The sequence below is a fragment of the Nematolebias whitei genome, chromosome 7 (assembly GCF_014905685.2).
Source record: "Nematolebias whitei isolate Nwh7 chromosome 7, NemWhi1, whole genome shotgun sequence".
Classification (NCBI taxonomy): domain Eukaryota; kingdom Metazoa; phylum Chordata; class Actinopteri; order Cyprinodontiformes; family Rivulidae; genus Nematolebias; species Nematolebias whitei.
Genome location: NC_056504.1, coordinates 14,574,001 through 14,597,654, shown reverse-complemented (window position 1 = coordinate 14,597,654; position 23,654 = coordinate 14,574,001). Strand labels below are relative to the sequence as shown.

At 38.1% G+C, this 23,654-nt stretch overlaps 1 protein-coding gene across 1 annotated transcript; it reads right to left on the bottom strand.

Moving 5' to 3' along the window:
* Positions 1–167: 167 nt before the first annotated feature.
* On the bottom strand, positions 168–17,731 carry gnl3l (guanine nucleotide binding protein-like 3 (nucleolar)-like). The gene is made up of 15 exons (XM_037679284.1): positions 17,635–17,731; positions 17,498–17,541; positions 15,470–15,580; positions 15,273–15,389; positions 15,098–15,181; positions 14,859–14,994; positions 14,661–14,764; positions 14,406–14,550; positions 13,536–13,623; positions 7,064–7,241; positions 6,423–6,565; positions 6,193–6,329; positions 1,742–1,908; positions 1,459–1,630; positions 168–276 (listed from the first exon to the last, which is right to left on the bottom strand). The coding sequence occupies exons 1-15, from the start codon at positions 17,645–17,647 to the stop codon at positions 224–226; spliced, it is 1,692 nt and encodes a 563-aa protein (XP_037535212.1). The 5' UTR covers positions 17,648–17,731; the 3' UTR covers positions 168–223.
* Between the last annotated feature and the right edge of the window lie 5,923 nt (positions 17,732–23,654).

Genomic DNA, 23,654 nt, shown 5'->3' with positions numbered 1-23,654 from the left:
ATATTTAAGGGGTGTTCAAATAAAACAAGGGGAGGACGAAAAATGTACTGAAAATTTTTAATTTTAGAAGTGTCCAAAAAAAAAAAAAAATCAGTTTTACAAAGAGATTTTTTTTTGTGTGAGAAAATCAGGTTATTCGTTTCACTGAATAAAGACAAGACAAATAAAAAAAATGTTTAAAGTTTTTTTTATTTAAATACAATTTTAATTAGTCTTTTGAAAACTAGAAGTCCATTGCAGATGTCAGTGTGTCTGAAAGTTTGGTGGCAATTTTGTCTGCAAAGAAAGATAAAACGTTATTTTAGTTATAATAGTTTGACAGTAAGAAAGTTATTTATTGTTAACGTTTATTTAACCAGGTTATCCCATTGAGATGACAGATCTCTTTTGCAAGGGAGGCCTGGGCCTGAAGGCAGCCTAACATGCATGTTTTTTGGATTATGGGAGTAAACCTATGTAAACATGAGGAAAACATGCAAACTGCACACAGAAAGACCCCTGATTCAGTCAGGGATTGAACCCAACACCTTCTTGCTGTGAGGCAACAGTGCTAACCACCAATCAACCATGCTGCTCAATAGTGGTTGCTGAGACAGTAGACATTTTCTGTCTGCTGGGTGATCCAAGGAGCTGTGCTCCACAGTTGCTTTAACCAACAAGACTCATTATGTGACTGCTTAACTTAAAGTCAACCCAGGTTTGCATTACCTACACAGAAATATGTTGCATCAAAATCTGATGACCACCATCTGCATACCTGAGCTGCACATTTGCAGCAAAAAAATAAAATAAAATAAAAACGGTAATCTGAAACTAAAAACAGATTACATTGACCTTTAGCAGATTGAAAACAACATAGCTGCTCTGCTTCAAGAAGAAAAAAAATGCCTACGCCAACCTGATAATTTCTGATACTCTTTATTTTTCAAAAAGGATGTGTTGCATGTTTTGTTTTGAGACGTGAGCAAATTTTAATCCTGTTAGTTCTACTAAACAGAAAAGATTTGTCAAACAACTGCAGTTTTTAAACGCGTAAAAAGATAAACATGGATATAAATATGAACATACAGACAGAACTTAATGCACTCTGCAAATATTATGTGCTGTGTGCCCTTACTGCATATAAGAAAACAGGATATTTAGTGTTCAGTGATAATTTTAGTAAAGGAAAACATACCAACTCCAAAATTCTGAAATGTCACAGGAACTAGATTTAACAGGTTCCTGTTTAAAACTACATTTACTTTGTTCTGATAAGATGCTTCTAATAATGCTGACTACAGGCTCTTGGAGGGTTGTAATCTAGCTTAGCAGCTTTTGAGTTTTCAGACTTGAAACAGACCTTTTTGTTTTGTCTGTTAAAACTGGGTCATAATGAACTTAAATACATTTATTGTCTGAACACAGCGGAGAGGTTATAATGTAAAATGTGATGTTGAAACCAGCAGTTATACAAACCTGCTCTTTTCTGGAGCTTTTTCCTTTTCTTGCTGGCAGCCAGGAGCGCCTGACCCTGCTGCAGAGGATCTACACTTAAAATACCCTTCAAATCTGGAGCTTTAGGTGCAGCATCCTTTACAGGTAAATCAGTCTTCTTCTGTGCTTTGATCTCCACTGTCATTGGTCCAAACTATTTTGAGGAGCACAGAATTGTGAGAAACAGTGAGTGTGATCACCTGCACTTAACAAGAGTTGAGGACATTTAAACATCTTAAGCTGTAAGGATGCAGTCGTTTCTCACCTCTGAATCACGATCATCCTCCATAGATTCATATTCATCTTTAAACGTTGAGCCTTCCACTGAGCCTCTTTCCACCTCTAGCTCATTACTTGGCTCAACTTGACTACCCTGTGTCATTCCAGTAGTTTCCATGCAGAATCCCATTGGGACATCCAGACAAGAGGACTCTGAATAAAAAAAATCATCTGTCAAAAAGTTTGACCTCACATCACTGTCAAACTAGATGAGCTGCTTGAGCTTTAGGTAAAACTTATACTATTTCCACTTAAGCGCTTTTCCGTTTTAAATACCTCAGCAGCAATCTGAGTACATATTTTTCAGATTAAAAACAGTGCAGTTCAAGTAAACTAATAAAATTTTCTAAAACTGCATATTTAAAAACAGTAAATGACTGTACAGTAAACACCATATTAATCCAGGTTCAGCTGGGCAACCACTTCTGCTTCTTCTGTAACACACACTATTCCTGTGGTCTTCAATCAAAACTCAACAAAATCCACCTAAAAAATTTCTGTCAAGCAAAAATCCAAACTCATCGCTTAGAATATAAAATAAATCTGTCTAATGTGTATACCCTGTAGGGGTTGAACGAGTATATAATTTTTAAACTCGACATTAACATAATAAAACCCGAGTAGAACTAGAGTATTTGATGACGTCATAGATCTCAAGATACATAAATAAATAAAACCGCAAAAAAAGGTAATTATTCACAAAAAAGACCAACAAAACATTGGGAGCATATATTATGCTCCTACAATTTATCATACTGCAAATAAGTCACAGGAAAAACTAAACTATTAGTTATTATGATTAAAGTGCAAACGTGAAAAAACATGCAGCACGTCAAAAACGAAACTTAAACCGAAACTGGTTCTGGTTCGGTGGATTGGACCCTGTGTTACACCATACTCTGTGACCTGCAACAGTGCAACACCGCCCCCTACGGTCATACGGTGGTCACAAAATATGACGTCACTACGGATACTCGACGTAACATTTTTAACCTTGATAGATGTTCTAGCAATCGATGTGTAGATTACTCGAGTACTCTGTTAATGCCCTAGTACCCTGTCTCTCACACAATAACTGCAAAAAAACAACATATATTTTCCCTTCAAACATTTCTCTTTTAGTGACAGCCATGCAGGTTGTTTCCACTCACAGTAGCGTTTTATCAGGCTTGTACCGCTACAGAAGAGGAAGAAGTTACTGCCAGCCCATGGACAAAAAACAAAGCGTTAACCACTGCAAGAACTACAGGTCCTTCTAAAAAAATTAGCATATTGTGATAAAGGTCATTATTTTCCATAATGTAATGATAAAAATGAAACTTTCATATATTTCAGATTCATTGCACACCAACTGAAATATTTCAGGTCTTTAATTGTTTTAATACTGATGATTATGGCATACAGCTCATGAAAACCCAAAATGCCTGTCCCAAAAATTTAGCATATTTCATCCCACCAATGAAAGACAAGTGTTTTTAATACAAAAAACGCCAACCTTCAAATAATCATGTTCAGTTATGCACTCAATACTTGGGCGGGAATCCTTTTGCATGAATGACTGCTTCAATGCGGCATGGCATGGAGGCAATCAGCCTGTGGCACTGCTGAGGTGTTATGGAGGCCCAGGATGCTTCGATAGCGGCCTTAAGCTCATCCAGAGTGTTGGGTCTTGCGTCTCTCAACTTTCTCTTCACAATATCCCACAGGTTCTCTATGGGGTTCAGGTCAGGAGAGTTGGCAGGCCAATTGAGCACAGTAATACCATGGTCAGTAAACCGTTTACCAGTGGTTTTGGCAATGTGAGCAGGTGCCAGGTGGTGCTGAAAAATGAAATCTTCATCTCCATAAAGCTTTTCAGCAGATGGAAGCATGAAGTGCTCCAAAATCTCCTCTCATCTCTCCACAATCCTCCTCAGGGTCCGGTCACCTCTTCTCATTGTGCAGCGTTTTCTGCCACACTTCTCCCTTCCCACACACTTCCCACTGAGGTGCCTTGATACAGCACTCTGGGAACAGCCTATTCGTTCAGCAATTTCTTTCTGTGTCTTACCCTTTTGCTTGAGGGTGTCAATGATGGCCTTCTGGACAGCAGTCAGATCGGCAGTCTTGCCCATGATTGCGGTTTTGAGTAATGAACAAGGCTGGGAGTTTTTAAAAGCCTCAGGAATCTTTTGCAGGTGTTTAGAGTTACGTCGTTGATTCAGATGGTTAGGTTAATAGCTTGTTTAGAGAACCTTTTCATGATATTCTAATTTTTTGGGACAGGCATTTTGGGTTTTCATGAGCTGTATGCCATAATCATCTGTATTAAAACAATTAAAGACCTGAAATATTTCAGTTGGTGTGCAATGAATCTGAAATATATGAAAGTTTCATTTTTATCACTACATTATGGAAAATAATGACCTTTATCACAATATGCTAATTTTTTGAGAAGGACCTGTATATAAACACACACATATAAAAATACTAAAATAAACTACTACTTACTACTTGTACTACTATCCCTATTTTGCGGTTTTTCAGTTATCGCAGGGCTTCAGGGTACAGATCCCCCGCGATAAATAAGGGACTACTGTACTTCCATTAGGTAAATTTATTAAACAGAATGGGATAAAATTTCATTGTTATGCTGATGATACTCAGTTATACTTGTCCATGAAACCTTAAGAATGCATTCAGTTACTTAGATTACAAGCATGTCTTACAGACATAATAACCTCGATGACCCATAAATTCCTGCGTTTAAACTCAGACAAGACAGAGGTTTTGGCTTTTGGACAAGAGCATCTAGAAACTTTGTAGCCTTCCACTTTCTCTGGACTTCAGTTAATCCAAAATGCTGCTGCCAAAGTTTTAATGAGAGTTGGTAGGAGAGATCATATTTATCCAGTATTAGCTTCTCTCCATTGGCTCTCTTTCAAATTCAGAATGAAATTCAAAATCTTACTCACAAAGCTCTCAACAACCTAGTTCCATCTTATATTACAGATCTTATTGTTCCATACTTTCCTAACAGAGCACATTGCTCAGACTGCAGGTTTACTTGTGGTTCCTAGTTTCCAAAAGTAGAATGGGAGGAAGATCTTTCAGTTATCAGGCTCCTCTCTTGTGGAACCAACTTCCAGTTTCTGTCTGTGAGGCTGACACATTGTCCAGTTTTAAGACTGGACTTAAGACTTTCCTTTTTGATACATCCTATTGGGGGGCCTAGATTGGACAGAGGAACGGGAGCCGACCCGGGACCCAAAGCCCCAGGTTCGATCCCCAGCCATTCCCACATGTCGTGGTGTCTCTGAGCAAGACACCCAACCCTAATTGGTCCCCGGGCACCTATATAGCTGCCCACTGCTCCACCTGGGTTTATCCCAGGTGTGATGGGTTAAATGCAGAAAACTAATTTCACCATTATATGGGAACATACAATGATGACAACAATAGCACTTTATTTATTTACTTATAGTTAGGGTTGGCTTGGGTTTCCTATCTATTAGAATCAGCTTTGTTGTCATTGCACCGAAGCACAACGAAATTGCATTTCAGTACAGGCCGTCCGAGAGAAACAAACAAACAGACATGGGGAGACAGAGGCTTACTATCCCTTAGTTATGCTGCTATAGGCTTAGACTGCTGGAGAAACACATTTCCTCACTGCTGCTTTTTACTTGCTCTATTCTACCAGTTTGTATTTGTAATTATTTCTACCCTTAACATGTGTTGTTGTTTTTAGGTTTGTTTTCTTCCAATAGGGGGTACACATGGACCTGCCATACTGTGTTCATTTCTCCTTCCCGTCTTCTCAAACCAGTCAGTCAAAGCAGATGGCCGCTCATCCTGAGCCTGGTTCTGCTGGAGGTTTCTTCCTGTTAAAAGGGAGTTTTTCCTTTCCACTGCTGCCTTTGTGCTTGCTCAGGATGGGAGACTGTGACAAAGTTAAGATTCAACACATCTGCTGCCTTCCTTAGAGAACTTTTATTAAATGGCTTTTCTATGTATGTGAATATTTCTGTTCAGTGCCCCGAGACGACTTCTGTTGTGACTTGGCGCTATATAAATTAACTGAATTGTTTTGTTAATAAAGTATGCGATTTGTGTGATTCCTATGAAAAGCAGATAAACACATGTTTTAGACATGCTTGTTTTTCTGCAATTCAGTTCCTTGTAATAAAAATTTGAATTTAATAAAACAAAAATACAGATTTAAATCTAAAAAAGTTAAAAAAATAAATAAGACTGATAAGACTTATGAATAAGACTGAGCTGAATACAGCACATTAGACTGAGGAAGTCTTTCGGATGAAAGACGAAACGTTTCTACAATTTATTTATTTTTTTTTGAATGTCCAGAGGACCAGATTTAACTTTTTTTTTTTAGATTTTTCTACCTGGATTTTTGAGCATGCATCAGGACAGATTTAAATACTTTTTGTTTTTTACCTGCAAGAACTTCCTGATTTCCTTTTTCCAGCTCATCCCAGTCAAAGGCTTTGCCCATCTCTGAAACTATCTCCGCACTGACATGTGTGGGCAGAGTGTGGGTTTCTGGAGGATGTGTGAAGTAGCTGATCCTTCCTCTACAGAAAAAACACATAGGGGAAATAAACCCAAGGTTAAACAACAATGGCTGACAGTTATTTTTGCAACCTAAACTGTTAATTTTTACCAACCCAGTCCAGTCCATCAGCACACTCTTAGCAGCTTTGTCGGTGTCAGGCAGACCTGCCTTCCTCAGTTTGCCTTGCCGTCGGGCAAGAAGAGCCAGGAACTCCTGCGCTGTCTGAAAGTCTGGCACACCGTAGTGCTCCAAGATCTGAAAATACAACACAAGTAAAGTTAACGCATAGTTTTAATTTCATTTCATTTATTTCTTTATTTAAATTAGGACAGTGCATATTAATCAACATGTCAGCAGTAAGCATCGATGTAAATATGCCGGAGTTAGCACAGTAGCTAATTTTCATCCGTTGTCCTAAGGCAGTCACAATCACAATTTCAATGTGCAGATTTTTTTTTTTTTCATTTAGCCTTTATTTATCCAGGTTAGTCTCATTGAGCCACGAGAACTCATTTTCAAGAGAGACATGTTTATTTTTTTATTTTTTAGGGAGCACATGGTGGGGGTTAAGGGCCTTGCTCATGGGCCCAGAGTGGGGCGAATGAGGGTGGGGGCAAGTGTGGGTGTTTCACCTACCCCACCCACAATTTTTGATGTTGTCGGGGCCGGGGCGTGAACCGGCGATCTTCGGATCACAAGCCCATCACAAGATTACAAGATCACAAGATTACTGTAGGGGGTGGTGTTTCATACCTGTGCTTTGTTGCAGCGTCGGAGGATGGCTTCAACGGGTGGAAGAGGATCCACAAGCTGTTCGATTTTCACACAGTTACGAAGAATCATCGCTGCATCGGTTGTTGACGTTGCCATGACAATACCAGGACAATCCAGGAGTTTTATGTGTTTGTCTAAATGTACTTCTTGTAGACATCTAAAATCCAAAAAATAAAAAAAGTTAATTCTCTAGTTCACTCTTCTATACTGATGATTTTAGCATTAGACTTTTGTAAGCTCAAGTTCAAGTTGTGTTTATTTGTCATGTGCAAGTTGAACACAAAGTTAACAGTACAATGAAATGCTTAGAAGAACCAATTTGACTCGCTAAAAAAAAATCAAAGAACAAACAAACAAGAAATACTAAAAGCATGCAATAAGGGTGCACAAAAAAAGTACCAAAACGTGAGAAGGTAATGATAATATTTACAGTGTTTTAAAGAGAGATAGTGAACATGGTAGAATATAATGATGCAGCAGGATGAATTTGAATGAATAAGTATTTCAAGGTAGTAATATAAGCTGAAATGCACAATATATACATACATACATACATAATACATAATTCAGTGTGATTGTTTGGCATGCTCGGTTCTGTTAATGGGGTGGGGCGCCCTGACGTATTACGTCATGAAATTAGCATATCATATCATCATTTGCCCGGGCAAGCTTTTTTTACAGGTATTATCGTGAACTATATGATATGGCCCAGCCCTAACACACACACACACACACATCACATAATTAACATATCCTACAAGGTGTGCCATTCAACAATTTCATGTACCAAGTCATTACTGATTTTTACTGTAAAACTCCCGAAATACATTGACCTGGCAGACCTCTGTTGGCTTGAGTTGGCTCAAATCAATACTCATTTGTCATTTAACTGAGCAAAAACAATTTAAAGAACACAAATGTTGGCTATCTTGATTAGTGGTGTCCATATACAAACTGCTTTATGAATATGCAAAAGTTTTTTTTATTATTATTTTTTTATTATTAATTTAGCTTTGCATCCACACAGAAACAGCCTTTTAGGAGCCTGTAAACCAGGGCTATTCAACTGGCGGCCCGGGGGCCAAATCAAGCCTACAGGTGAACTCGGTTCAGCCCACCAATGGGTTCATTTCTAAATAAAACTAGATTTTAAACCACAAAACAAACTTTCTTAATGACAATAACTGCTGGATGTCCGGCCCCTGAGCTCTTGGCTTTCAGTAACTGTGGCCCCCTGAACAATTCAGTTGGATAGCCCTGCTGTAAACGGTATTTTTTAAAGTTCAAGAGTGAAAAATTATAGAAACAACCCTTGTGCTTTGTTGTAGATGACCAAAACACAATCTTTTGAAAACTGTAATGTCATACACCAACATCGAACCTGATCTACAACTCAAGCAGATACCATACAATACAACAAATGATTTGTTTGCGCTTTTGCTGCAGCTGCTACAGAACCTACAGCAAAACTTTATAATGTAAATGGCCTGCAAATGGATTCCACTTATATAGCGCCATTCTATCCATCAAGATACTAAAAGCTCTTTACACTACAATCTGTGCCTCATTTACCCATTCATACAGCTCTCTACTAGATCTCTGCAAAGCTAATCTGAATCTATAGAGAGTAATCAGTGCTTTATCACATTCATACACCGATGGGACACCTAGGAGGCAATGAGGGGTTCAGTGTCTTGCCCAGGGACACTTCGGCAGGTGACTGCTGGAGGAATCGAACCCCCAACTCTTGCATTGGAGAACAACTACTCTAAACACTCAGCCACAGCTGCCCTTAACGTATATTTCAAATTAAAGACAAGGCTGATGAATGTACATCACATATTCGACTCACAACAAAATAGACAGGAAATGAGGAGAAAACTCTGGGTGTGGTGTTTCAGACTCCTGTCATCTGCAGAAATATTCTGATGACTCTGCAGTAGTTGGGTGTATCAGAGATGGACAAGAAGCTGAGTACAGGGAACTGGTGGACCGCTTTGTGGCATGGTGTGGAAACAATCATCTCATCTTGAATGTGAACAAAACAAAGGAGATGATTGTAGATTTCAGGAGAATCAGGAACAGATCCAACCCTATTTCCATCATGGGAGAAGAAGTGGAGGTGGTGGAGAAGTATAAATACCTTGGGGTTCACCTGTACAACAGACTGGACTGGAAATGCAACAGTGAAGCATCTACAAGAAGGGACAGAGCAGACTGTACTTCTTGAGGAAGCTGAAGTCCTTCAACATTTGCAGCAAGATGCTGCATATCTTCTATCAGTCTGTTGTAGAGAGCGCTATCTCTTCTGCCATCATCTGCTGGGAGAGCAGCACCAGAGCAAGTGACTTAAAAAAGATCAACAAGCTCATAAAGAAGGCTGGCTCAGTTCTGGGGACTCCTCTAGAACCTTTGGAGATGATTGTTCAAAGAAGGATTCTTCATAAAATGAAAAACATTATAGACAACCCTCAGCATCCTCTTCATCAGACTGTCATACAACAACAAAGTGTCTTCAGTCAGAGGCTTCTTCAAATCCGTTGTAGGACAGACCACTACAAGAGATCCTTCCTGCCCACAGCCATCAGCATATATAACAACTCATTAATAAAACCAGGATGATGAGTTACCACAACATATAATTTCCCTCTGGGATTAATAAAGTATTTTTGAATTTGAATTTTGAATTATCATTTGTATCCAGGAAGTAAGCTTGTCACTGTGAGCAGCAGTGCATCCAGCACTGTCTCCAGCAGTCACTGTGTGAGAGGCAGGGTACACCCTGGACAGGTTGCAAGTCCATCACAAGGCCACTAATGGTGCTTTGCCACAGTCCCAACTCTCATCAGTTCCGCACAACGCTGCACCAATTAAGGGCCTCCCCATTGCCAGTACACCCCCCCCCCCCCCCACTCAGCTTGGTTTATGGGACCACCATAATTGAGGTTCAGGCTAGGGCTGGGCGATATGGCCTAAAATCAGTATCACAATATATTGAGCAGTTTACCTCGATAACGATAAATGGACAATAACTGCAACCCCCCACCCCTGAAAATAATGTGATAGGCCAGCATAAATAATTCACAGCCAGTTATATTGATGGCATAATTCCCTTTTTATTGCCACGTTAATGAAATTTAAAACTACAGCTTCTGCAAATAAATGAAGGAAATGTGTACTTTTAGTTTAGATGTTCGCTCATATTGTTGAGAGCCTGCAAACGCTTGAGCTATTGACTGCTGCCTGGTGGTGGAAGAAGAACTTTGTTCTGGTCCTCGCTTTGAGCTTTTTTAAGTTCTTCCCATTGGACCAGGTGGTTGTGTTGCAGGTGATGGAAGAGGGTGGATATATTGCCCATGGCTTGTCGCAACAGTCTTCTGGCATAGTTTACACATGGCTTTTTTTGTTCAATATCATATTTGCTGAACCCAAAATGTTGCCAGACGACTGATGACGCTTTTTTTAAAATTAGCTGCTCCTCTTCCTCCTGGACCAGCTCTGACCCTGCTGCTGCCGCTTCAACATTCGAAATTTCCTCCATTTTCTCAACCGCATCATCTCTTTCACTTCTTGTTACAGACTGGATGGGGTGGAGTCACATGACTAGACTGCACGTAGTGCAGCGTCTTAAAGGGACATGAGCATAGCTTACCTATACACAGCCAAAAGACAAATCAACTTTTATTTTTATAAAACACCGAAAATACTGACATGGGCAAGATGATGTTAATCATTGTTATAAATTTCGGTGTTGGTTAATTCTCGGTACATTGCCCAGCCCTAGTTCAGGCTGCTCTGAGAGGCCGGTTTTGTCATAAGCAGACAGCAGCCGTTGATTGACCAGCGGAGCTACATCACTGGATGACCTGCCCAGCAAAACTGCAAGCTCCATCTGAACCTTCACTTTCTCATTGTGTTGACAGATGATGCCTCAAGAAATGAGCGCATTCACAGAGAGATATTCAAGATTATGGCACAGCATGGCTACACCCGGACTTATCAGCAGTGGAGGGATAAGCTAAAGAAGTTCCTGTGTCAAATAAGCATGAGATCCTGAATTGTTTCAACAAACATTTTGTTGCTTCTAGTTCTTTATTTGACACAGTCACTAATGGAAAATCAGCCACTTCACTTAATAACCAAACTTCTACAAATCAAATCCTTCCTACAAGTCAACCCTCAGTTAATCACACCTTCTCTTTTTCTCCATTCTCAGTCAGTGAGGTTAATAAACTGTTAAAAGATCTTGACCCTAAAAAATCTGCAGGTCCAGATGAACTTCCACCTTATTTCTTAAGGCTGGCCGCTCACATCATCACAGTCCCTGTGACCCACATCTTCAATCTCTCCATAAGACAAAACTCCATTCCAGATACTTGGAAAACAGCCTTTGTTCTTCCTTTGCTGAAGGGAGGTGACCCCACCTCACTGAACAACTATCGACCAATCTCTAAACTCTGCATTTTAGCCAAGGTTCTAGAAAAACTGATAAACCCTCAAATCAAAAATTACCTGGACTCATTTAACATCTTACCTCCACATCAATCTGGTTTCAGGAAACAACACAGCACAACCACTGCTTCACTGAAGGTTATTAATGACGTTGTTGAAGCACTGGATGCTAAGGATTATTGTGCTGCACTTTTCTTAGACCTGTCTAAAGCTTTTTTGACACTGTGGATCATAACATCTTGTGTCATAAGCTCTCAGAAATTGGTTTCTCAGAACACACCATTGGTTGGTTCTCTAACTATCTCTCAGATCGGAGGCAATGAGTTCAACATAATGGTACTTCCTCCAGTTATTTAACAGTCAACAATGGTGTACCACAAGGCTCAGTCTTAGGACCCACCCTCGTTACAATCTACATACATAATGTAGGTAAAAACATCCTTAATGCATCCATACATTTCTATGCTGATGACACAGTTGTTTATTGCCGAGCTAAAACAGTTGATAAGACTTTCCAGCTTTTGAAATCTGCATTCAACAACATCCAGACAGATTAGTTCCACCTCAAACTTGCCCTAAATGCTGACAAAACCAAAGAGATGCTTTTTTCAAATAGGAAGTTGGTCCCAGCAGTTCTTCCTCTGATTTTATCCTCAAATGGTGTCCCGATTGAATTTGTTGATTCCTATAAATATTTGGGTATCTTAGTCGACTCGCATCTCTCTTTTAAGCTCCATGTGGAAAACTTGGTAAAGAAACTGAAAGTTAAACTGGGTTTCTTTTTCAGAAATAGATCCTGTCTAACTCTGAATGCTAGGAAACACCTTGTATCTGTGATCTTCCTTCCCTCCATTGATTACGGTGACATTATTTACATGAACGCTCCTATAAGAACTCTGCAGATGTTGGATGCTGTCTATCATGGTGCACTAAGATTCATGCAAACATGTTCCTGTTTTTAGTTTTCTACATTCACCTTAGAATCTAGCTGGTTTTGTTACTTTTTTAGCCATCCTATTTGTTAAAAAAATAAAAAATAAACAACTGTATGACTTTTTATAACTGTTTATTGTTGCTGTTGCCCATTGTTGTCATCATTCTTTGTTGAAATCAGGTCTCTCTTGTAAATGAGTCCTCGAGGCTCAATGGGATTTACCCGTCTAAATAAAGGTTGAATGAAAAAAAATTGAAGTCTGACTTTTGGGTGATTAAGGACCACAATGGGCGGAGTGGCTCAAACACAATGACCTGTTATGATCTCACCCACAGAGCAAGGAAACGAGTCACAGTGGCAAATCACCTACACCTGAGAAGAACTGATAAGAACTGAGAGCTAAGGAAGCTAAAGGAAGGAGGCAAAGCAGCTATAGAAACAACCATTCACTCTCTCACTCACACCCATGGACTATTTAGAGTTATCAATCAGCCTAACATGCATGTTTTTGGACACTCGCGTTTTGTTATGCTTCAATTAAAACTCACTGACCAACTAAATGCTTCAAAATCCAAAAGAACAGATTTACATTTTGTCCTGTTTCATGCTCAATAATCCAGGTGGATAAATCTAAACCGGTTGAGTCAGGTCCTCTGGGCAGATTGTTCTTTGTCTTTTCAACAAAGAAGAATCTGCCCGGAGGACCTGACTCAACCTTGTTGGAGCTTTACATACTATTTTTATCTTAATTTGAGAAAATATTTTACTATTATAATTTTGTTCCATGAACTTGAGTCAATGCATTTACTGTGTATGTTTTTATGATTTACTTAGATAAATCTTGGTTTATTTAATTTTTACTGTAAAGTACTTTCGTGCAACGTTTGTTATAAAGTGTTTTGTAATTAAAAATGACGCTAAAAGTTAATTTAGAGCTGAATACAGGAAATAAAAATAAACACAACCTAAAGTCTCTGGATAGTTGTCTATTTTGCTGATTCTTAATGAGGCAGGAGCAGTTTCAAGTACAAAGAATGCAGGATAAACATAATAATGTTCACTTACTTAGTAACACCAGGAGTGGCTCCAACACTGCACGCTCGTGCTCGTTTCAGACTGTTGATCAAACTACTCTTCCCAACATTAGGAAAACCTGTAAAACACAACAGGCTAAATGATTGCAGCTCAGATAAAAACGTTATCAACAAGAACAATGGAGTGGATTTGTCATTTATCGACACCATCAACAAGGTGAAGCTTCAGGTCTGTTTTGTACAACGGAGCTTTAGGGCCACGCTAAGAAAAAAAAATTAAAAGCCATAAAATTACGAGAATAAAGTCGCACAAGACTTTTTTTTCAGCTCTCGTTTTTTTTTCCCACGATGCGACCGGTCAATCAATCCAGTAGGCTTGTCTAAAATGACCAGTCCAAAGCTAAATGCTCCTTACCTGCAGAGAGCTGCTGCAGCCCATCAGAGTGTACCACCTTACTGTAAGCAGGCAAGCTGTTTATTGATAATTTTGTCCTTCAACATTGTATAACAGCAAAGTTACATTATGTTATTACGTTGCACAGTATGCAAGCCTTCTGATGGGCTGCAGCAGCTCTCCGCAGGTAAGGAGCATTTAGCTTCAGATTGATCATTTGCTGACATGCCTACTGGATTGACTGACAGGTCACATCATGGATCTGACTCATAGAAAATAAATAAATGAGTTATATACATAAAAAAAAGAAAGTCTTGTACGACTTTATTCTCATAATTTTATGGCTTTAAAAAAAAATTTTCTTAGCGTGGCCCTAAAGCTTCGTCGTAGTTTTAAATGCATCTACAGTTCTTGGGAGAAACTCAAGAACAGGTTTAGCCTAATACCAGGACTTCAGAACAGGTCTTCTGTGGACAACATGCAAACCGGACTCATTTTGCAGCTTACCTACAACACCTACAGTGATGGCCACCTTTATGTCCATGTTGCGACAATAGTTGCCCAGTAATTTCATCAAGCAGTCTGCTCCAACACATGCACTGCTGCTGAGCAGCTCTGTGGTGGCCTGTGACACTGGAACATTACTGCGTTTCTGCTCATTGCAAGACAAAAAGTGCAGAGAGGTGATTATTATCCTAAACTACTAGAATATGATGATGATTTTTCATTAGGTAAAACAAATCCAACAGCGTCTTTTCTTACCAAGTTTTTATTTTGATGTTGAGTCGATGCTTTGAATGCCACAGTGGGAAACTCATTTCGAAGATACTTAATCCACTTTTCAACAATTTGCTTTGATACCAAATCTGTAATAAAGGAATCAGTTTGTTCTTAAAACAAAAAAAGGCAGTACTTGTAGCTGAGCATTTTTTTAATCACTTCTGTTGTTAGCACTCTCACCAATCTTATTAAGGACTAAAACTATCTTCTTGTTGGTTCCACTCTGGATGACCGCCTGTTCAACCTGAGGACATCTGCAGCCCAGAGGATCTCGTGCATCCAACACCTCCAGAATGACATCTGAGGCCTCCACCACCTTAAAAACAAACAAAACAAATAATTTATTCTCTATGTAAAGATTGACTTATAATTCAGAACAAGACTGAATATTGTTCAGAACCAATACATCAGCTACCTACCTTTTTAAATTCCCTGTAATATGCCTTTCTTGAATTCTCATTCTCAAAGTTAACGTGTTTCTCCAAACTCTGCATCTCTGTTTCCTGTGAAAACAATTAAAGAGTGAACAAAACGCTACAAGCACACTGTGCAGGAAGTGAGTCTAACTGGATTCAGCAGCCGGCTGGTATTTACCTTCAGCTCAAATTCTCTCTGGCGCTGCAAGATGTCATTCTGAAAAACTTCCAGGTTTCTCCTCTTCATCATCTCACGGTCTCTGGACAGTTTCTGCTTCTCCTGGTGGGCTTGAAGCTAAAAAGTAAAAGTGTTTTTAGGGACTGTTGAATCTTAACTGCATTAATTCATGTAATCCAAGACGTAAGCAGATTTACCCTTTGCTTCCTGACATCCTCTGGTTTTCTGGAGTTCTTGGCGTGTTGAACAGCTGTTAGCTCTGTATTATATGTCCTTCCTGAGGTATTAGCCTTTTGTCCATCTTTAGTCTGTATTAATAACATTTACAAATACCAACAAAAATACAACCCAGATGTTTCAGTTCAACAGAATATTAAATGACTCTGTAAAGTGCTAAAATCTCTAAGCTTTTTTTTTTTTGGTAAAACATAAATAAATTAAAATACAGTTCCTCGTGCATTTTGTTTCATACGAGAACAGAAACTGTCCTTTCTTTGATAAAAATTAAAGGTTCTTCACTTTTAAACTTGTTTAAGACATTTTTGTCCTTTGCTTCCTGAAAGATATCACCACAATGTTAAAGTTTTAAAAGTAAGGGCTTCAAAGTCAGCAGGGCTTAAGTTAGTGATACGTTCACTGCTTCGTTTATACATCGCCCAGCTACACAGCATGGCCTCTCTGAAATCCACCAGGATTTATTGTTTTCCACATACTTGTTGCAAACTGTAAAAAAAAAAAAAAAAGATAAAGTTTTGCACCACCATATGTAACAATCGTTCATCAAAATATGTAGTAAATAATGTCATAACATGGAGAATAAAAAAACAAAAATAAAGACCAGCCTCCAACAAAAGTCTCACCTCTTCAGCATTTTACACGAAGGCCCACATCTTTAAGGAAATACAATCAATACTCAACAAAGTGGTCTATTTGATGCTTATTCCTTCAACTTTTTAATTTGTTTGCAACTATGCAAATGCAATATTTTGAAATAATTTAGTTATTTTTAACAAATAAGAAAAGAGTTTAAATTGGCTAATGTAGTTTTGTAATTTATTCATCTCTTATCAAATCAATGCTAATTTTAGATTCAACAGTCAGACTGAACCAGTTGTAAAATGTAGTTTCTTTCACTTGAGACAGCTGGCCAAGAAAAGGCCCATTCTTTCTCAGCAGCTGTTTGAAACAGTGAACTTTCCTTCGTTACAGCTCAGCTGGACTAACGTAACGCTCTATGTTGGGTCGGTACATCTGCCGTCCCATCCTTTTACAGATGGCGAAAAATGAAGTGGCACGTTTTTAACTGGCACAAGAACGTTTTATCAATTTTCAACAGTTTGAAAATCTCTTCAATGGCTGTCCCAGTTTAAAATTAACAGGTCTCTCTTGTAAATGAGACTTTGAGGCTCAATGGGAACTAATCTGTATAAATAAAGGTCTAATAATAATTAAAAAAAATGTTTTATTCGTTTTAAAATCTAAAAATGATCTTGCCCCTCCTTTTCTTTACATACCTGCCTGTTCTCTCAGGTCTGTTGATCAGCTGATCCTGACTGCACCAAAAACGATGTGAAAGCTCAGAGGGGACCGGGCTTTTGGGGTGGCGGGGCCAATGTGGAATAAATTGGCTTTGCACATTAGAAGGGCATCCTCCATAGCTGCCTTTAAAGCCTCGATTAGAACTCTTTTTGTATTTTTTGCCTTTTGTTACCTGATTTTTTATGTTGTTGTTTTTTTATTTCTAATGTCATTGAATTGTTTTTCCATTTGTTTTATTGTATTGCACTGTACAACACTATTTTCCAATGTCAATGAGGAGTTAAAGGGCTTTATAAATAAAATGAAATAGAATTGAAATGTTTTTCTTCCTTTCTTCATAAGTTTGATTTTTTCCCTCAACACAAAATATATTTAAATTATTTTGCATAAATCTTATTCTTATATTATAGTGTTTTTAGAAAACACAAGTTGTCATCTTTATTTTATGAGTCAAACAGAAATTTGAACTGTAAACAAACTATTATGACGTGATGACGTCTGACTGTAACAGATGTACAGAAAATGTAACTTATCAACATTTAAACTGTTTTACATCAGTCATGTTTTGACATGTTGTCACGATGAAAACTAAATGTAAATAAATGAAAACTAGGCTCGCATGACTTTCTGCCAAACAGAACCAACCCGCCTCAGCCTGACACTCATGCTAGCTTGTTAGCACTTACTTTAAATTTTCCAAGAAAGCCGAGACGTTTGGCCCGTTTCTGTTCTGTAAAATACAAGAACGAGAAGACGAGCCGATTAAAAACCTCCACAGACACATCGAGAGTTCACACACTGAACGAAAACATTCACTACGTACTAGCTTTGGACATGACTTCTCGTCTCCTTCGAGCTTCACGTGTTTTGGAGAGGACGGCTACATTTAGCACATGATGACGTCACTTTAAACTTCCGGTACTACCAAAATAAAAGATTTTCAGCTCTACAAGGTCCTCGGAAACTGGCGGGGTTCTTTATGGGATTTTATTTTTATTTATTTTTTTTTAATTTCTTGATACGATGCGAAATAAATAAATAAATGTGCCCGGACTCTGACTTAGTCATCAATAAAAACATTGTTCCTAATTTTTACAATGTTAAAATAAAGAGCATGTTAAGAAATGAAAAATGTACACATTGACTTGGCATTTTTAACATCACTCTCTAGACCATTCCACAATCCAATTCCTTGGATTGAGGTAGATTTTCCCTTCAGACTAGTTCTGAATTGTGGTTTGACAAATATCTCTATCCCCTTAAGATTATAACAACTTTGTCTTTTAACAAAATTTCTTTGGAAATTTAATGGTAATGTGTTATTTTGAGCCCTATACATAACTGATAAAATACTATAATCTACCAAATCATGGAACTTCAATAACTTCAGTTGATAAAATAATGTGCTTGATGGGTGACTGTAATGCTTTCTGGTGATGATTCTTACAGCTCGGAACGTCAAAAAAGTAAGTTTCTAAAATTACAACAGAGAGCGGTTTTCTCATCACAAACCATCAGTCAAGATCAGGATTTTGTTGCCAACACTAATTTTCAGGACCAGTGGGTTAGAAATTTGTCTAACAGGACTTTGACACAACCTGAGAAAGACGTGCTGGCAAAAGGACTAAATTTTGCCATCTCCCCTCAAGAAATACCTGTTGTAGAACTAATCACGGCCACTGAATCCGCGATTAGGAACAACAACTTGACGGAAGGAGAGGCAGAACAGCTCAGAATGGAAATATCAGCAACCATCTCCAGTGCCAAACCGCCTCCTTCAAACCTCACACCACAGGAAAGGAAAGCTGTAACATCACTCAGCCAGGACCAAAACATCTCCATTTTACCAGCTGATAAAGGAAGATGCACAGTAGTCCTCAACACTTCTGATTACTGGGAAAAAATAACTACACTACTGAACGACCGTAACACCTACGAGACCCTGAAGAGGGACCCAACCAGTGCCTACAAAAAGAAAGTCACAGATTACCTGCAAAAACTTGAAAAGGAGAAAACAATCAATCGATCTTTGTATTATAGATTGTACCCAGGGGAAGCCACTCCCTGTCTTTATGGACTCCCAAAAATACACAAAGAAGGAACACCACTCAGACCCATCGTCAGCAGCATGAACTCAGTGACATACAATATTGCTAAACATCTGGCTGATATTTTAGCTCCTCTTGTTGGAAACACACCTCATCACATAAAGAACTCCATTGATTTTGCTAACAAAGTTCAACACTTGAAACTAACCCCAGGAGAAACCCTTGTATCGTATGATGTGACTTCTCTTTTCACATGCATACCCATCTCTGAAGCAGTAGAAACCGTCAGAAAACAACTTCTACAAGACAAGGACTTAATCAACAGGACCAACTTCACCCCGGACCAGATCTGCACCCTGTTGGACCTCTGCCTCTCCACCACTTATTTCAAGTTCAATGACAGTTTTTACAGACAGAAGCACGGCTGTGCCATGGGATCTCCAGTGTCACCCATTGTTGCCAATCTCTACATGGAGGAAGTGGAACAGAGAGCCCTACACTCCTATGAGGGAACGATGCCAAGCCATTGGTTCCGTTATGTGGATGACACCTGGGTCAAAATCCAAGCCAAGGAAATAGAAGCGTTCACCAGACACATTAACTCGGTCGATAACAACATCAAGTTCACCAGAGAGGATGCAAACGACAACAACTTGCCTTTTTTGGACTGTTTGGTTCAGATGGAGAGAGAGGACAGCCTCAACATTGAAGTGTACAGGAAACCAACCCACACAGACCAGTATCTTCTGTTTGACTCCCACCATCCACTGGAACACAAACTCTCTGTCATCAGAACTTTACAACATTGGGCCGAATGCGTCCCCACAAGGACAGAAGGGAAGGAAAAGGAACTGAAACACGTTCAAGAAGCTCTTCTAACATGTGGATATCCTAACTGGGCTTTTGTCAAGTCAGCGAGGAAATCTACAAAACACACCAATAAACTGAAAAAGGAGAACAACAGACGGAAAAACATTGTCATCCCTTATGTTGCTGGAGTATCAGAGAAATTCAGAAGGATCTTCAACAAACACAACATCCCAGTACATTTCAAACCCAGCAGGACCCTCAGACAGAGGCTGGTCCACCCTAAGGACAAGACACCCATACACAAACAGAGTGGTGCAGTGTATGCGGTCCAGTGCAGCGAGGACTGTCCAGACCTCTACATTGGAGAAACTAAACAGCCTCTTCACAGACGCATGACTCAACACAGGAGAGCCACCTCCACAGGACAAGACTCAGCTGTTCACCTCCATCTCACAGATAAGGGACACTCTTTTGAGGACCAAAATGTGCACATTTTGGACCGAGAACACAGATGGTTTGAGAGGGGGGTGAAGGAAGCAATTTATGTAAAAAGAGAAAAACCCTCTCTTAACAGAGGAGGAGGCCTCAGATTCCCACTTTCAAAAACATATAATGCAACTTTAAAACAGATTCCCAGCCGGTTTTCACACCTGATGGGAACAGAGGGGGCCTCGTCTGTGAATTAGAGGAACAAAGACCTACTGTTTTAGGTTTTAGGTGTGAACTGCCAATATACATATATGTGTGTGTGTGTCTTATGTGTGTGTGTGTCTTATCTCACTCAGCCTTATAACCTGTATCTCTCACTCTCTGCTCTTTGAATTGAGAAAGCTCCTCGGATGAGGAGCGAAACGTCTTCTGTTACAAATAAAGTCCAGTTGTTTTTGTATTGAACGCTTTTTGAATTCTTACAGCTCTTTTCTGTAAAATAAAAATAGGTTTTGTAAATGTTTTACACGCTTTCCCCCAAACATCAATGCAATAGATTAAATGTGGAACAATGATTGTGTTATACAACATGTACAGAGCTTTATCATTTAATAATTCCCTGACTTTGTATAGTACTGCAATAGATTTAGATAATTTTGTTCTTACAGAATTTATGTGATTTTTCCATGTTAGCTGTTCTTCAATGATTACACCCAAAATTTTCATCTCATTAACTCTACAAATCTCAACACCCTCAGTTTTAAGTGGATCATCAATAGTTCTCTTTTTGTTACTAAATATCATGTAATTATCTTCCATCCATCCATTATCTTTACCCAGTTAACACTTGAAACAGTTACCAGTTTTAAAACTCTTTTAAAAACACATTTTTACTCCCTGGCTTTTAGCACACACTGAATTTGATCTGCACTGTTTTTATTACTTTTATTGATCTTAATGTTTTAACAACTGTTTTTATGTGTTTAAATGTTCTTGATTTTATATGTACAGCACTTTGTGGCAGCTGTGGTTGTTTTAAAGGGCTTTATAAATAAAGTATTATTATTATTATTATTACCCGCTTATTCCATTTTTTGGTCACAGGGTTCGCCGGTGCCCATGTCCAGCAATCACTGTGCGAAGGGCGGGGTACACCCTGGACTGGTCGCAAGTCCATCACAGGGCCACATAGAGACAAACGAGACAAACAACCATTCACGCTCTCACTCACACCTAGGGACAATTTAGAGTTACCAATCAGCCTAACATGCATGTTTTTGGTCTGTGGGAGGAAACCGGAGTACCCGGAGAAAACTCAAGCATGCACGGAGAGAACATGCAAACTCCACCCAGAAAGGCCCCTGGACCGGGGTTTGAACCAAGGACCTGCTCGCTGAGAGGCAATCATGTATTTAGTTTTATCTAAATTTAATGATAATTTATTAAGTTTAAACCAAGTTTGTATTTTATCAAATTCTGTCTTCATCAATTCCAACATCTGTTTTACATCTTTACCCAAACAAAAAAATGTGGTGTCATCTGCAAAAAGGACACATTTGAGGAGTCCTGTTACATTCACTAAGTCATTCATATATAAAATAAATAACTTTGGTCCAAGTACAGAGCCTTGAGGAACTCCACACGTGATATTGCAGAGGTTAGATCTTACACCATTTATTTGTACAAACTGTTTCCTATCTTTTAAATAGCTAGATACCCAGTGTAATGCTGGTCCTCTTATACCATATTTATTCAAATTTTCAAGGAGAATAGTGTGGTCAATAGTATCGAATGCTTTTAATTTTTAAATCAACAAAAATACTAACACAATACTGTTTTTGATCGACAGCAATAGTTATTTGTTCTATTAATTCCAATGAGAGCCATTGATGTAGAGTTTTTTTTGCTCTAAACCCATACTGACTGCTACTTAGAATGTTTTGTTTAGTAATAAATTTATCTAATCTGGTCACAAATAGTTTTTCTAGAATTTTCGAGAACTGTGGTAATAAGGATATTGGTCTATAATTATTGAACACACATTTATCACCATTTTTAAAGAGAGGAACTACCTTAGCTACTTTCATACTGTCTGGAAATATTCCTTTTGAAAATGATAAATTACAAATATATGTAAACGGCTCGATAACATAACTCATTATGTCCTTTACAAACATCATATCCATGTCCACCCAGTCTTTTGATCTCTTATCTGTAAGATTTTTTATTACATTCATTATTTCTTCTTTGTCAGTTCCATTAAGAAAAATACTGTTGTCACAACTTATAACTGAATGGTTCACATTATTGTCTACTTTTGGTTTTTTTAGCAGCAAGGCTTGATCCAATGTTCACAAAATGATGATTAAATCCATTTACAATTTCATTTTCATCATGGATTTCATCGTCATCCTTCAAAAAATATTGTGAAATACCTGTTTTTGCTTTATGACTCTTCAGAACACTATTTATTACTCACCATGTTGCTTTCATATCACCATTACTTTTATTTAATAAATCACTAATATTCCTTCTTGTGTTTCCTTATAATCCCTCCTAATTTATTTTTATACTTCTTATATTTTTCTTCGGCCTCTTGTGTTCTCAATTTCAAGAAACATGTATACAAATAATTCTTTTTTTTTTTTACAACCATTTCTCAACCCTTTCGTCATCCATGGTTGGTCAACAACATTTCTCTTTGTATAATTATTTTGCACACAATTCTTTTCATACAGAGCTCCTAAAATATTCATAAACTCATCATATGATCTGTTCACATCATCAACATACACGTCTTTCCAGCTTTGTTTATGTAAATCATCTTTTAATTTGTCCAATGCTTTTTTTAAATTTATTTATTGTTTTTTTTCTTAATTGTAATTTCTTTTGTAATGCTTTCATCATTTTTATAAATCATGAAAACTGGTAAATGATCACTCAAATCACTCGTTAAAATACCTCCCATCACATCCCCATTTGTTACATTTGTGAAAATATGATTGATTATTGTAGCACTATGAGTTGTAATTCTTGTTGGTTTTGATATTAACAGATAAAGATTTAAGCTACAATGAATTTGTAAATGTACTGATGTTATTTGAATCTGTTTTATTTCCCAGGTCAATATTAAAATCTCCACACAAAAAAATGCTTTTATTAAAACTCTTGTCCAATAGTTGTACGATTTTATTGGTGAATATCTCTATATTTGATCCTGGAGATCGATATACACAACTTATCAATATGTTTTTATCATTCTTGTTTATTATTTCTATTGTTATTATTTCCATGATATTATCAACAATTATTGACATTTCATTAATTAATTTACATTTTATTTCATTTTTAACAAATAGAGCCACTCCACCACCTCTTTTGTTGCTTCTGTTCACATGATATAATTCATACCCTTCCATGTGAACATTAGTTGTGTTTTCATCGTTGAGCCATGTCTCCGACAGTGCTATTATTGTAAAAGTTCTGTTTAGCTGTTTTAAATAATCTGTTATTTTGGATATATTTGCATTTAAACTTCTACTATTAAAGTGAATAA